The 17283-nt window shown below is 36.4% G+C and overlaps 1 protein-coding gene across 2 annotated transcripts; it reads right to left on the bottom strand.

Moving 5' to 3' along the window:
- Positions 1–4063: 4063 nt before the first annotated feature.
- LOC113682253 (uncharacterized) lies at positions 4064–17282 on the bottom strand. Of its 2 annotated transcripts, none has more exons than XM_089206175.1 (16): positions 17134–17282; positions 16684–16867; positions 16517–16579; positions 16035–16139; positions 13124–13450; positions 11880–11962; positions 11205–11425; positions 11071–11108; positions 10490–10611; positions 9646–9767; positions 9420–9496; positions 8067–8770; positions 6952–6979; positions 6583–6638; positions 5685–5958; positions 4064–4883 (listed from the first exon to the last, which is right to left on the bottom strand). In XM_089206175.1, exons 2-16 carry the CDS (start codon positions 16766–16768, stop codon positions 4312–4314), a joined length of 2877 nt encoding a protein of 958 aa, XP_089062301.1. In that variant the 5' UTR covers positions 16769–16867; positions 17134–17282; the 3' UTR covers positions 4064–4311. The 2 variants fall into 2 exon arrangements, with proteins under 2 accessions (XP_089062301.1, XP_027055208.2); XM_027199407.2 differs by having other exon boundaries at positions 17125–17271.
- Position 17283: the final 1 nt, after the last annotated feature.

The raw sequence follows: 17283 nt of genomic DNA, 5'->3' as shown, positions 1-17283 counted from the left end.
GTTCAGAGCATTGCAACTTTCGGATTGAGGAGAGCGTTGCGTGACAAGCCGGACATGACTACGATGCGGAGCGTTACGTATACTTTGCTTATAGGTTGCAGCAGTTAACGAGTTGATAGAGGCTCAGGAACAACTTGAATTCAATGTGTACGACTTAAAAGTTTGTTATTTTTAGCGTTCATAGGTTTTTCTTCACGGAAACATCAATTTCCTCCGGTGTCTGCTTCGAATTGAAGAACAGTTTGCTTGTTTGCTTTTGCTGCATACAGAAATAAGAAACATCGAGGTCTTGTAAACTGTTCACTCAACGAGGAATAATTACCATTTGTCACTCGATTTTTTTTATTTGACTTAGAATACCTCCTTGGGTTCTGAGATCAGGGAAAACATAATTAAAAGAGCCTGTAAGATTTTAGCTTGTTGACTGGATTGAAAAGTTTTCAGTCATGATAGACTATTCCACCCCATTTCCGGCTCCAAAACTTCAGTAAGCATTTCCCTTAGGAGTATAAGACCCCAGACCCACGGGTAAGCTGTGACGTCACTTAAGTTCCATCCTCACAGACAAGCCTACGGACGAGGTTGGCGGAGCATGACTCTCCGAGAACAAGAACTAAGGAAAGGGGAACTCTTTAAAAAAAACCATTAATTTAGCAATCCTGTTTTGGATAGCAAATGGCACAATTGATAGAAGATCGTCATCAAAGAGCCACGTATGACAAATTAGGACCTATTTTTGGGATTATGCTAAAAAAAGTTGTTGCTTTTGGCATCTCCAAGTTCACAACCTACCCAAGGCATCGGGATTGTAAAGGACTGTAGGAACAACTTGTTCATTACGCTAAATGGAAAAACTGTACACTCGAGAAACGATGTTGCCACTTCCGATGTGGGTCACAACGCTCCGCTTTTGTTGTATTCTCCACAGGGAATAACCATTATTGACTGCTTACCCTATTAAGAATGAAGACCCCTGAAATCACACCCCGTCTCGCAGTCCTCACCCGTTTAAGCCTAACGAGGGAGAGCCCTCCTTCCACTTTGCAAGAGCAGACCAAAGAGTGAGTAACATCTTGCTAAACTACTTGGTCGTCACCATGCAAAATCAAATATTCATGCAGGACATTTGAAGTTTCAGGACCACCCAACTGACTGTAAGAGAATTACCTCATGAAACTTGTTTCTAGGAATGTTTTGGCCGAGAACCAAATGTGATGAGAACAAGACAGCTGAGATGCCAAGCTTTCATATTTACCCTTTAACTCCCAAGATCTGATTGGTAATTCTCCCCTCCAGCTGACACGCATTTCTTTGTAAATAAGTTATGAGAATTTGGTATCAGATCGAGATAAGTTTGAATATTCTCATGAACTGCATGCTGGATCATGTTTAGACATCACAGGGAGAAGTTACTTGTTAATCACTCCTGGGAGCTAAAGGTTAATTTAAGGCTGAGTAGTTTGTTTTTATATGGGGGAAATCCTCAGGGGGTGGACTTGTAACAGGGCAACACCTCTAGTTACTAAGTTTGGGTCTCAGAGGTAGAGATGCAAGTGAGTCTTGTTGCAGTGGGCTGTACTGCATGCCACACTAGAACTAGATACTAGAACATCTTTATCCTTCAACTCCCAAGATCTGATTGTTAATTCTTCTCTCTAGCTGCTAAACATTTCCTTGTGAATAAGTTATGAGAATGTGGTACTGGATCAAGATGACAACTTCAACCTGATAAGTCTGAGTATTCTCATTACCTTTATGCTGGGTAATGTATGGATATTATGGGGAGAAGTTATGTGTTAATCACTTCTGAGAGTTAAAGGGTTAATTACATTACACTCAAGACCTCTTTAGGCAATTTGCATAGATCTCTGAACATATAAATACTTTATTTACAAAAGTTAGGTACAAAATTGATTTAGTGTAAGTCTCAGACAAATGTGCCTCATTCACTTCACATAATTATAATAATAATTCATAATTAATTAGAACAGCATACAGACCATCACGTGAATGTATATATTTATATTCTCAACTCTCATTCCACTAAAGTACCATTTAAAATCTTCATTTAACCCTTGAAATCCCAATTGACATGAAAAGCTAACTTCTCCTGAGGAGAACCCTGAGTTCTTAAGCTGGCAAGTGCTGAGAATAAAAAAAAATCATTGACGGCAATTTTATCGATACCTTGTTGAATTCTCATAACTAACATGCCACAAATGCCTACAATGAGCTGGGAGAATTTATATTTTCATCTTGGGACTGCAAGGGTTAAAGCTGATGTTGTATAAAGTGGTTGATGCATGTCTTAGCCTTTCATTTTTATTTTTTTTTGGACAGGAAACACCATAAAATGTATTCAAATCCCAGCTTACTCTTCAAAAAATATGGTAACATTGCAAAAAAAAAAAACAAACAAACAAACATTTGTGAACACTGTTTTGGATTTTTAGTGTTTGCTCTACGTCAAGCTTGTACCAGACAAACTTGACATTTCTAAGGGATAAAAACAGTTTGCATTAAATACCAACTCTACAGAGTACAATCATGTACATAAAGAAGGCAAAGCCATGTAACCTTTCCATAGGGATTTTCTATAAAATAGTCTATCAGATTTACCTGATATCTTGTAGGATATTTTGCTAAGTAACACAGTGAGTATCTTAATAACAGAGAGAATAAGGGGTATTGATCAGTATTTAAGCAACAGCATGCCTTGCCCTACCCTTACCCAACAACAGTCAACTAATAATAAGTGGGTTAATGTTAGGTTAGGGAAGGGGTAAGTGTACTGCTGCTCAGATACTGACACCCAATATTTTTACATAGAATGCAATATCAAAGGCACCAGTGGTGAGAATTTAGAAGTTGTCACCATAAGCTATTTGAATTCTTCACAATTGCAAGTACATGACAAGTACAAAGTTTTTGAACTTGAATTCAAGTTATCTTCCATGCTATTTTACTCCTGAGATTAAGCTCTCCAGATCTTCCCTAAACCAGAGGATTTTTACGTATGAGGAAACCTCTCCTGTTTAAGGATGATTTGTTAGCATTATAACCTACACAACTTCTTATTTCCTCACAAAATATAGTTTTGCTTTATAACTTTTTCTACTGTCCATGTACAAATTCACAGTATATAAAATGCAGATCTGGAAATTTTGAACTAAAATAAATTAATCTCCTGACTACAAATAGCAAGCATCACCAAGATAAAGGAATGTTTTCATTACAGTCGAAACAGATATAGATTGCTTGGTAATCACTGATGTTTTAGTGCTCTTGGAAATATGTGTTTAGAAAACACAAAAAATTCAACTGTTTTAATCAAAAGATATCTGTTTGTTAGCCATGAAGTTGATGAATAGACAGCCACAAAAAATAAAGAAAATAGTTAGGGAAATTCATTACTCTGAATCAAATATATCATGCCTATGGTGAACTGGTAGCAGTTGTCTTCATGGTCTAGCACAGTGAAGAATCAAACCACTGCATTTTTTAGTGTACTAAGATTGCTCAGTATCATCATCATTACTATGGTTAAAAATGGCTTTGGAAAGAGGTGTAAATAATTATGCATTTTTAGAGACTACATCGTCAAACCAAGTTCATTTAAGTTTGAAAGGTTGTTACCGGAAATTACCTTGACCTAGCGTTTCTTAATGAATTTGAATTTAACCCTACCTAGCTGACAATGTAATTTAATAAACTCTTTAAATAACACATTTCCCAGAGAAACATACTATGTTACAACACTTGACTTTATAAATATCATTTTTTGGCACTCTGGAATGTATGCTTTGTTTCTTTTCATTAAACCACAACTAATTTTTGCAAAAACTGATAGAATCTTCTGAGAAAAGATCACAGGGTTATACCTGTGACCACAGAATTCCAACAACTACTCAGTTCTTCAGTCACAACACAAAGAACACCTGGTAAAATAACCTGATTTTGTTTCAAGAACACCCTTAAAAAAATCCCAGGTTCTTGGGTACTGGACCCTTGCTGTAGCAGCTTGCAGCCAGATTATGAGGATAAAAAAAAAGCAGAGCAAACAGATGGAAAAATAAAAGAAAATGAGGAGGACTAAGAAGAGGGAGGGAAGGTCCTTGTCACTCCTCCTCAGACTCTCCTCAACTTTCTCTGACCTGATCATTTATTCATCTCCATTCAAAGCCTGGTATGGGCTGAGGCTGCAGTAGCAAACAAGAAAGGTAATGCACTTACCAATAGAGGTTATTAATTTATGACCCTTTCACATTCAATTCTTTCAAGTTTCAAGATAATATAATATAAATTAACTTATCACACAACATTTGACTGTGGTTTCTGGCAAACTGCATGTTGCATGTTTTGATGTGGTTCTGTTGTTGCAAACACTGTGTTCGGTGGACTCTTGAGTTGTTCTGTAACTTTAACAATGATGTTTTGACCTGTTAAGGGCTGTTGTGAGATAAATGACTGTGATGGTGGTGCAGGTGCTAAGCGAGGTTGTATAGGATGTTGTTTGATGAATTGCGAGTTGATATGTGGTTTTTGTTGCTGAAGATGCTGCTGCTGTTGTTGTTGTTGTTGCTGTTGTTGATGGTGTAATTTTTTCTGAAGTGTGATCTGTTGAAGTTGTTGTTGTTGGTGTTGTTGTTGAACCTGTTGGGTAAGTTGTACAATTGGTTGTTGCAAACTTGTGATATTGTTATGATTGATGAAAACTTTGGTTTGGTTTCCCTGTGGACTTGTAACAACCACCGTTTTTTGTTGCTGTGCTGTGATTGGCTGTTGAGATGGAGGTGACTGCACAACTTTTGCCTGTGATGAAGGAGATGGCGCTTTCTGGATTCCTTTATGTATAGATCCTGAGCGAGCATTTGCAACTTTACCTAAGAGAAACAAGTTGTTTAGACATGATAAATGTGACAACAGCCGTGCTTCAAAGGACAAATTGTCTTCTTTTTCAAGATAACAATAACATGTATACATGCACATACTTGTTCACTGGCCTAAACAAAGGTCATTCCATAACTTTATAATTCAGAATAAGAGCTGAAGTCTAGATAGAGAATTTTTTCTTTATTTTTCTTTTGAGAAAACACTGTCATACAGTTGTATATAGTTGAAATAGTGTGAATATGAAAGTGATCTTCATAGTAATGAACACTACTTTAGTAGTAGTGAAAAGAAGGCCTGAAAAAAATTCAGGTCTGCATGGGATTTGAACCCATGACCTCTGAGATACCAGTGCAGTGCCCTACCAACTGAGCTAACAAGCCAACTGGGAGCTGGTCAATGTGTTGGTTCCAAATAAACTTGTGACATGGTGAATAAACAGTTGTGAATATATGGAAGTCATAAATAGTGTTGTGGCACTTACTGAGTTTTTTTTACCACCACAGCATTTCTTGTTTTTGTGCTTTTTTGGGGGTAGTACTGAACCTTTAACTCCCATAATTGACCAAGACAGAATTTCTCCTTGCAATCTCAATACAATATCAAGTCGAAAAATGGGGAAAATAGAAGTAATATCAATGAGGAGATTGTTACTTGATCCCATACCAAATTCCCCAAACTAACATCATCATTATGGCAGATGGTAAGGAGAATTACTAGTGAGATCTTGGGAGTGAGAGAGTCACGAAAGGAAGCACTATTAGAAGTACTTAGAGTAAGCTATAAGGACTTACCTCTCTGATGCATATTTGGACTCATCGGTGAAGATGGCTGCACAATAAACTGTGACTGATGCATGGATCCCATGTTATTAAATATCAGATTTTTTCCTTTGTTTATATTCGCAGGTGTTGCAGTTACTCCTGAGACTGATGTAGATGTGCCCTGAGTTGCAGAATTACCCTTAATAACAAAATTCAAGGGGTAGCCTTTGACTGTTCCACCAGGAGGTGGTGGGGAGAGACCTGTGCCATTAGGCATGGAAGTAACTTGAACAGCACCTGAACCCTGAAAGAATTTGTTAAAAGATATGTTAACAAATACAATGTAAGAAATAAGATGTACCAGCATCTGGTATGACAAGAGCAGCAATACTATGGACATGCTGACAAAGAAGGAAAGCCAGATGGCTTTATAACATGTAACAAAGACAGTGTGAATCAAGGTCCACAGGTCATGACCTCTAATCAAATACTTTCCTGTCTAACTCAACCTAAGTCAATAAGCATTTCACTTTGTGAGAAATACTCTTTTACTTTCTTCCTGTATTCTTGCACTTCTTAAATTGTGGCAATGTATGCTTGGCTGTGTAGCTTCTTCTGACCCGGCATATGGCAATGCCTATTGCCCTTATACAGGGACTTCCTATGTTTTTTTTACAGTCAATCTGTAGTTTGCATTGTAAAGGAAATATTTCCAACAAAAAATTAAAGTTCTTTGTTGTTAAAGAATAATTGATATGCCAATTGATAGATGTCTGTATCCAGCTGGTTTATCAAGTGACTGCCAAAAATGTGAAACCTCTCTGGTGACTAGACACTTGAAAGAAGTGGTAACTCACTCCTGGGACTTAAAGGGTCAACCAACTCGCCCTGTGTGTTTTCGTTCATCCTGACTAATAATGACACTAACCTGTTTAAAGAACACTGGGCTGGCACTCTGACCAGCAGAGCTTGATGTCACTTGCCCTGTGTAATAACAAAATCTGTCAGTAACCAAATATCTCTCCTCAAAGCTGCCATGATTAACTATTCCAAAAGTACAGTTCATTTTTATTTTTTGCTGAATTGAATTTGGAAAAAAAAAATTGTACACAACAGCTCTCAATTTTCTTCTGATTTTTCATCCCAGGTATGATTACATTCCATTGAAAATTGTAAATCTACTTTTTCCTCAAAACTGCAATCATAATTTTGTAACACATCTGGGATACTTCAGCTTGATTCACAGGCTACTTGTAAATGCTGTAACTGTATGATAGCTATGAAGTACTGTTCATACCAATTGAGGGATCCACTTGTGCTGTGATCTAAAGAAAAACAGAGGCAATCCATGAAATAATTTTTTAATATCACAAAAAAAAAAAATGAGATGAGCATTTTAATTCTTTAACTCCCAAGATCTAATTGCTCATTCTCCCCTTTAGCTGCTACACATTTCTTGTAAATTAGTTATAACTTCCACCTGATAAATTTTAATATTCTCACCACCTTTTAGTTGAATAACATTTGGATATCATAGAGAGATATTACATGTTCATCACCCCTGGGAACTAAATGGTAAAATTACTTCTTGGCATGGCAATCTCATTCTCTTTAGTAGAGGCACAGAATATCACACAGTTTTCTGCAGTGAATGGAAAATGCTTATTCTTGAGTTTGCCCAAAAACTTATTCTATCAATATTTTCAAACTCCTTTTTTATAACCCTTTACACCCCAACATCAGTATGCAGATTCTCTATAATTCTCTCTACACATTTCCAAAGGTGCTAACAAGGAAAATATTTCCAACAATCAAGAGCATCCTCAGTTGGCAATCATTTCCTTTATTCTCAGGACCTTAAATTGTGATTCAGCGGGTGATGTTGTAAGGAGAAGTTACAGTCGATACTAGTCACTCTTAGGAGCCAGAGGGTTAACCAGCCAATCAGATACAAGAAAACACCAGCAGCAACAGCATAAAAAAAATTGATGAAGCTCTTCCAAATTAGTGTCTTTTTTTGAAATCACACAAACAATCCGATAAGTGCTCTCAGTTTGCTTATTTGAGACACAGTTTACCTTTTAACTCCCAGAAGTGATTAACACGTTACTTCTCCTTACAATGCCCATACATAATCAAGCAAACAAGTAATGAGAGTAAATTATTCTAACTTCAGGAAGAAGTTGCTATCTTGATCAAACACCAAATTCTTATAAGTTAGTTACAAGGGGATGGGTTGCAGGTCAAGGGAAGAATTTACAATCAGATCTTAAGAGTTAAAAGGTTAATACTCATTCTAAGTGAATTACAAACAAAAACTTTACATTGCCATAACAGTTACATCTTAAAAATTACTTTAATACCAACCCTGCTTTGAGAATGTAAGTAGAAAGAGAAAAACATATTTATTACCGCTTTATACAGTGGCGATGATGTTGATGTCGAAGACACTGTACCAACTGCAACCTTCCCTCCCACCAGGGGGGCTGGCAAAATTTCTTTCACATTTGTCAACCCAGGCTGTAGTGGACCAGTCACCGTATTTATGCCAGACAACTGAGCTCCACTAGCTGCAGACTTTATGGATAGACCATTACTTGTAACAAAAGTAGTCTGTGTTGTTGAAATAGATCCCTTTGCAGCACCTGAATTTATCCCAAGTGCTGAGCACAGATTTAAACTTGAGTCTGGGTTTACATTACCACTGACACTTAAACTTGGTCCTGGGACTACTGATGATTTTGTAACCACCACTCCAAGTGGGTGTCCAAGACTAAGGGGGTGTCCACCTGACACATTAGTCTCAATGCTTGCGACAATGTTTCCCATATCACTGATTGCTTGGCTACTAGCATCAGGTTTGATGTATGTGGTTGATGCCAAGCTATTCGAATTCGCTGAACCAATAGAGTCTAAATAGGGTCTCTTGCTTTGCAATGTAGATCCTTGGAATACAGAACTTCTTGAGGAATTTAAACCATTCTCCATATGATTGACTGCTTGTCCTGAATTACCTTGTTTGAATGATTTATTTCTAGGAAAGGGTGGAGCTTTGAGAAAATTGTTCATTGATTTGTTGGAGTGGCTTTTATACCTCTCTGGAACTGAAGAGAAACCTATAAAGGTGATCAACATTTTACCATGAGTGCTCCTTAGTACAAACCGTTTCTGAGCAAAAAATTATATCAATTACAATTACATGATAACCCTCTGTCTACAGCTCTCTTTTTAAAAATCCCAGCCTGTACCAATTACTGAAAATTTGAAGATAATCCTTGCATCATTGATATTGAATGACAAGGTCATCAATGCTATTATTACATCAAAGAAAACCTCCATTATTGTCAAATAATAATAACAAATGTTGAACACTACTTCTACCACTAATAATGATGATAATGACAATAATGATAATGATAATAATAATTAGCATATAACACCCAATCCCAATCCACTGATTGGCTAGTTCGAAAGTGAATAACAAGTACCATTCACCTCTAAGCAAGTGACAAGACAAAACTGCAAGTCAAGAGTTTAATTTCTGACCATTTTCAATGTATTGAAAGAAATAAACTCATTTTTCTGGTGTCTGTGTGGTATATACTTACACAATTATTCCCCTCAGTGTTAGTGAAAGAGATGGATATTTACCTCCACTTTGGTGATCAATTGTTAATTGTAATAAGAACTAGAGAAGACCATTCTCACCACATGCAGTAATTGTAAAGCTTAATAATACTTGCACTTCTTTAGCAGCCTTGTTACCTTGATTTGATGACTGTCCCACAGTTTTCATAGTTGGTCTTTGGAGAATAGCGGCACTTGCTCTGTTAGATTTTTGCCTGTGTAACATGAAAAAAATAAGTCTGTGAAAAAATAGAAACTTCTGAGATGTGGCAGATTTAATAAGAGGATAGGGGTAAGTACCCTATATGTAACTTAAAAAACCTAAAAGCAAACCCCACAAACTCAATTTGCATTTGTACTCTACCTTGGCAATGAAGGATTTAGATATCTCTCTACCATGGAAAGAACAGCACATCGAAGATGGTCACTTCTGCGATTAAAGACGTAACCTCCTTTCCCTACTGCTCTGGTGCCAAAGCGACAAGACTGTAACAAAGTGAAGTAGGTTAATTTAGGAAGACAAGTTGTAGAGGGAGAAGCTTGACACTAGTTGGGAAGACAAAGGTGTGTTTCTGTCTATCAAAATAGTTACTTTGCACAATTGTAGGTTGCCAGTTGTTAGTTGGTAGTGAATTAAGTCAAACTTTTAGCTAAAAGTCAGTCAGTTGATTTTTTAGAGCAGTTAGTAAACAGTTAGTGGGTAAATCAGTCCTCCATTTTCAGGTCATTAGAGTCAATTAATCTGTGAGTCAGTCAAGTGAGTCCATCAAATCAGTTAGTGATTCATAGTCAGTCACTCATTCACTCAATAAATTTAACACGCAAGTCAGTCAGTCAGTCAACAGGTGAGTCAGACAGTGAGTCTATCATTCTGTCAGCCAGTAGATCAAGCAGTCATTCAGCCAAAAAGTTAGTAAAGCCAATCAGTCAGTCAGTCTGTCAATTCAACAAATAAGTCAGTCAGTCAGTGTATCATTCCGTGAGTCAATAAGTCAAGCAGTAACTCAGCCAGTAAGTTAGCAAAGTCAATTAGTCAGTTGGCCAGATAGTCAGTCCTGACTGTTACCTCATGAAAGGCAGTAAAAATTAGTTGATCAAGTTTCCAATCAGTCACTTAGTAACTCTAACATTCAGTTATTATAACTACAGTTATAAGAGTGAAAAGTGTCATTCCAAGCACCTAAACAGAATGATGTGACTGTGCTTACCGCCATAGGTTTAGGATGACAACTAAGGGTTGTCAAACCAGATGATTTTGTGCTGCTATCACTATTTTCAGTGCTGCCATCAGAAGAACCTTTCACAACTTTATTCACAAGGTTGTTTTCATCTGAAATATTGTTATCAAAAGAAGTTTGATAGATACATAATGTTAATACTGCTTGCCAAAGTCCAGATGCAATCTTAACTCCATTAACCCTTTGACCCCCATGAATGACCAAGACAGAATTTCTCCTTACATTATCAATACAATATCAACTAAATAAGTGACAAGAATAAAGAAAAATATCAATTTGGGGATAATCAGTTGATCCAGTAATAAATTCTCTGAACTAACATTATAAGAATTGTATGGTTGACAGTAAGGAGAATTACAAATTTAATCTGAGAGTTAAAGGGTTAAAGCACAGATCAAAGATTTGAGCTGTTCTTTCAAAACAAGTGGCAAAACAATATATACCATAAACAATATCTTCTAAGCATCAAATTTGATTTTTTGTGCTAAAACTACTATCAACATGAATATGTTAAACACTAAAAATGTGAAAAAGACAAAATCAAAACCAACCTTCTACAGAGAGAGACCTTCCAATGTGCGTTTTAGTACTAAAAGAAAAAAAAAATTAATACTTAAGTGATGTTCTTACCAGAGGACTGTGGCAAAACTACTGGTGGTATGTCTCAAAAAGAAACGTCACAAACCTTGAGCTTGCAGATGAAGTAACAGATGAGTCAGAGGTACTTGATGCTCTTTTAAGAGTAGCATCCAGTGTCTTCTGATTTGCTGCCTGCTCCTGCAGCTTAAGAGCCTGATTCTGTTGTTGTTCCTTTTCACAATTAACTCGTGCTTTATGCTCCGCCAGAAGTTCATCGAAAGGTTTCCGTCGTCCAGGAACTGCACGTCTCAGTGACAAGGCATGTGTCTGAAATTAGTATATCTTAGAGTTACCTAATGGTGATTTCATGGTTTGGTAGTGAACGGTAAACTAGGATCAGTGACAGCATACTCTATCTGCACTGACCCATCTTCAGCTACAATTACAAATCCCATATCTTATGGCAGATCTTGACAAAACATTCCAAAGATGTGTTAATATCAGACAACATACCATGAAATACATAATTTCCCACTTTTCATTACCCCTCAGCTAAAAAGCATATTTAATATAAACACTGATTACTGCCAGGAATGAGAGGTTGCATTGACTATGCTTGACCAAGCTTTGTACATAAACACACTTGTATTTATTGCATTTCAGGGAAAATAAATAACCTGTGCTTTACTTCACCTTTGATGCACAAGGAGGGGATGGTAGATTACAAACTTTGTAATTATTAATAAAACTAACAAATGCAAAAATACGTGAATTTTTTTACCTTGCAAGTTAGTGAACGAGTACATCTCTTCTGGTGTTCAGCTACCCAAACTCCACAATGTTTGTCAGCATCAAACTCTCGTTCTACAAAACATTATAGATACAAAGAGTCAACAATGAGCTCAAATAGTTTACACTGGTCACAAAGAATCTTCACTCTAAGATTTAATAAAGGACCAGCAAATCAAGACTTAAGAAAGAATCTTAATAGGTTGGAGGTACAGTGTACAGAGTAAAATTCTACTTTTAAGTGATAATTTCCTTTCCTCCATGCCACAGACCAGTGTTTCAGTAATAAATTATAATAATCATAAAAGTATCATTTGGCCAAGTCAGGGGTTTTGCAATCAGTTGTGAATGGGCAGTGCCGATCAACAAGAAAAGTTATCTCGTTCAGACGAAACCATAACTGAGAGAAAACTTCAAACTTTACTTCAATAATGCTCTCCATTTAAGTTGTCAAAACATGAGTCACAGCCACAAATGATTATCTTGTGTGGACTCTGCTCACCTACAGAATCTACTTTACGACTAAAAGTTACTTCCTGGTTCAAACCATTTGAGTAGTTTAATTAATATACATGTAACTGGTAGTTACATCTATATTCTAGAGAAAAATGGTTTCTAACTATCAGCAATTGGGTTTTGTTTTTATTTTTGTTCCAGATACATTACCATAATCCTTTCACAATAAAAACAAAAATCAAATTACAATGAGTAGCCCAAGTCTTGGCACATTCTACTACTCAATTTTTTGTTTTAACTTTCATTTATCTCTCCCATTTCAATTTTGCCTGGTTTTAACAAAATGGTCACTCATTTCTATCAACAGTGATTAACTTAACCCTTTAACTCCCAGAGGTGATCAACATGTAACTTCTCCCTATAATAACCATACATTATCCAGCAATCAGGTAGTGAGATTAACCTAACTTATCAGGTACAAGATATTATCTTGATTGAACACCAAATTCTCATAACCAATTTACAAGGAAATTTGTAGCAGCTGGAGGGGAGATTTAACAGTCAGATCTTGGAAGTTAAGGGGTTAAGGGGGGAGAGTGGACTTTCAAGTTACTCATTAGTGATTAATTGCAAGATTTCTGTTTATTATATTGAATGAGTGATAGTAGACCACCTACTACAGAGAAGAGTGCCAACTACTTTTACCACTTATTGTGATTCAAATCCATTTCACCTTGGACTATAACACAGATGGCACCATAATTCCATACTAGAACTTACCTCTTGTAGGAACCTGTTTCCTGGGAGATTTTTTATTGCTAGTAACTTTTTCATTTGGACTTCTCTTCGCTATTACATTATTCAGAGCTTCTGTCTTAACAGCAGCAGAAGAGAAGCCATGGTTTAAACATGGAACAGTCAAAGGCATTTCCTCTATCTTCACTGTGACATCCATTAGTTCAATCTTTTGGTTAGTAATGACTGAGTCATGAGGTTTTCCTTTTCTTGATCCTGTCTGTAAAATTGTCTCCACCATTGAGCTTGACGTTGTCACCAAGTCAGGGGAGGATGGGGTGGGAACAGGAATAACTTTCTGATGGTGTAGCTCTGTAAGAATGGAAGAGTAAAATAGTAATTTATCATGATAAGTCTTAACTTCTTAAAATATTTCTTGAGGCCTTTGTTGTTATATGGCCAGCATTGTAATAGCCCATTTCTGAATTACCTTTGGCCTTGTTTGAAAAGCAAGTCCTGGTGCTCATCCTTTCATGTGATTAAAAGTTTTCATTCACATACAAATCATACTCATCTTCATAGGAATGGTTGAGCACCAGGCCTCGTTTTGAAGAAGAGGCCTAAAGTAATTTGGAAATGGCCTATTGATTTATTGCAGAGTAAAAGAGGGACAATTCATTTGTAGGATGAAAAAATGCTACAATCTACAACTTTCCAAGACACCAGCACCAGTGTTTGAAAATCCAAGACTGGAAAATTAAGTTTTCTGACACTAACAATGATAGCTCTAACCTACACTGGCCATCCTCTGATTTTAGATCTTTAGAAAATAGGAACAAATCAACAAAATGTAGAACTCAAGAGACCACATGATTAAGGGTAACTAGATTTCAAGATCAGTTAACAACAACAACGCTTTTTTAACCCTTCAACTCCTATGAATGACCAAGACAGAATTTCTCCTTACAGCATCAAGGCAATAATTATCAAGCAAACAAGTGATGAGAAAAAAGAAAAATATCAATTAGGGGACTACAAGTTGATCCAATATCAAATTCTCCAAACTAACATCACAAGAACTGTATGGCAGACAGAAAGGAGAATCACTAATGTGATCTTGAGAGTTAAAGGATTCAGGTACTATTTTCTGTCCCTTAAAATCAAACCCAAGGTTAACATGGTTGGATTTGGGTTAAATTTCCAACATCAAAAGACTGAAATAGACAACAAATCCAGCCTTCTTGACAAACAAGCTGGTTGAATAAAAGATACAATATAAAGAAAAAATATAACATTAAAGAACCTGTGTCAGTTTCAAAGAAAATGGATGCAACTCAATATATTTTTTCTTCGTTTTGGTTTGTTTCAGTACATGCCTGTGGTATTTCCCTTAAACACTGAAGCAGCAAAAACCAGTAAGATTATCAAAAATCATGTTTCTTCACAAAACGTTCTGAACTAGGCAAGCTGGCTTCAAGCAACTTACACCCTCTTCCCCACTTGCGTAGCCAATCAGAAAAGAGTAATAATAAATAATAATGGAAGATACTTCTAGTTTGCCTATATTACTCAATGGTGCTATGCATAATTAACAGGATCTTAAAGAATTTTTATCTCATTACAATTATTACAAAGGTCTGAATAATTCTACACATGTTTCAAATAGTATTTGTTGAAGTTTCAAAAGATTTTCTGGCCGAAAAGGTTTCAAACTAGTTAAATTTGATTTTCTGTCTGTTCCAAAGACATTATCAAATGGCAAGGATTACAAAGAAAACAAACACCTAGTTTGAAATCACTTAAACCTGATATCTTCATTAACCACAACACTTACAACTGATAAAGGACCAGATTTTCTATTAAATCAAAATCATGCAGCAAAGAAATACAAGTAAAATTGTTCAGTTACGAAAAAGTTAAAAAGATAGCTTTCTTTAGTCCTGTTCTCAAACAAAAGGTATGACTTAGAAACAAGGAAAGTTATAACTAGATTAAGATTGATAGCTGTCTGTTAAATAATAATTGAGGACTCATCCCTTAAGAAACCTAGCTGATAAACCCTATATAATGGTCTTACACCCCATTGATAATATTTACCTCATAATTACACACAAAAAAGAAAGTTCCCTAGTATGTTTGGGTAACTCAACACAATAATTTCCAGTTTGAATATATCAATGGTCACAATAGTTATTACTAAGGAAATTAAAACAATAAATTAAGTATGGCAAGGATATACTCAATTAATTTATAACAATGTGGGTAACAATTAAGAATCATAAACACTGTGGAAAGCTTTGTCTGCCATGAGTGTCATTACAGAAATTTCTTTCCCGTAGACTCAAAACAAAAGCTGACAAAGTCTTCCATTAAATGATATCCCTGGTTATTGGCCGACTCAATGGTATATGAATTGGGTATCAACTATATGGTGAAACAATTTTTTCATGTTTCAGAAGGTGCAGTGATACGGATTTTGCTAAGAAATAGCAAAAGGGAAGAGTGGAGTAGACAACTTTCTAGGTCTGAATTTAAAATATTTATAGCTAAAAATTTACACCAAAAATTCTGCATTATAGATGGAGAATTCTGTCAAGATTCAATTTCCCAATGACAACCTTGCAGTGAATTCTCCCTTGAATTTATCATGGGTCACACAAGATATGGCCGGGGAAATTAAAATAATATAATTAGCAGAGAGAATAATTTCAAATTAAAAGCTTACATAGATTCAATTTCAAAAACAACATCACACTCCATTTTTTGTAAATGAAATGGAGTAAAAAACTATTTATAAACGGTCAAGTTTCAGTTTGATGGAAAACGTTACCAGAATATAGAATCAACCTAGCATTTATAATGGTTTACTCATTGGAACTGCCAGATGTTATGACATTTGTAGAGCTTTTGTCACTTAAGCTCGATAAAGGTGTAATATTATTATGAATGCACTAACCACAATGCCGTAAAAATGCCGGCGCTTTCACAACCCTGCCACACTCTTTGCAAACAACAAGGACGATTTCCTCTTGCTCTGGGCAAATCCCGAAAAGGGTCATATCTAGGATCAAAGCATAAAGCATATAAAAAAAGTTAATCATGTACCGCTTACATTATTAATAAACGCGTAAGCCACTCCAAAAAATTAAAGCACGTTTGATTTGGCGCTGTTTGTTTAGAGAAAACCCAAGTATTCACTTCCTCCATTGTTGAAGTTTCAGATGAACAGCTAACTCTATTTAAGACAGCGCTCTTTTAAGGGGTGCACGCATGCAGTTAGCACGACATGTCTCATGCTAATTAAGCTTAGTTTCAACCTGTGCATAACAGTTCGCTTATAGTAATTTTTGCCCAGGGCGGAACAAACTACTTGGTATTTTGTGCAACAATATCTGATTTTTCTGAGTAAATATAGCCTTTAAAAGTCACGCTACCTACCTTCTTGGTGCAATCGCGTGGCTTCTGGAGAGCCCAAACCATTGTTTTCGTCCACTTCCATTGCTATCGTGGAAAAATTATACACGGTAAATCCCCTAAAAAAAGTTTCCTTTGCGTTTATAGAGTCAAATGAGGATACAGATCGACGGCATGATAGCTACACCTACCTTCGGGTTCGTCCAAAGGCGAATTTTCTTCGAAGGAACTCCATGAGCTCCCAGAAAGTAAAGAATGACAGTGAATTTTCGCCATTACAACCTCATTCCCGCTCCGATGTTGCTTTCTACCAATTCCGTGACGTCACTGTCGGAATGAAACGTAAGGTCTCGGAGAATACCGACGGTTTCCGACCTGAAAATGTCAAGTGCATAAGATGTGATAAATCTCAAATTGTACCACTTTTCGACAAGTGACCGGTATGCTTGAGGCTTAAATATACTATATTTTGCAATCCCTACCCATACAATTGAAAAATGTTGCAATCTACGGGGAAAATAACTCTCCAGTGCTGTGGAGTGGCAAAAGAAAAACACGAATTGTTCGTACTGACGGCCATTTTCCACTTCCTCTTAGCAAACTAAAAACAATTTAGATAGCTACTATATTACCTTATATACCTTGAAATAAATACTATCGTGTTCTTCCGATCGAACTCATTACACAAATTAGGCGTCACTGTTGTGAATCATGTAAATTTGTCTTGACAAATTGATTCCGCCATTTTGTCCAACCACGGAAGGGCGCTGTGGGCGTCTAAAATATCAGCG

The sequence above is a fragment of the Pocillopora damicornis genome, chromosome 5 (assembly GCF_964200805.1).
Source record: "Pocillopora damicornis chromosome 5, jaPocDami1.2, whole genome shotgun sequence".
Taxonomy (NCBI): Eukaryota; Metazoa; Cnidaria; class Anthozoa; order Scleractinia; family Pocilloporidae; genus Pocillopora; species Pocillopora damicornis.
This window is presented reverse-complemented; position numbering and strand designations above follow the sequence as displayed.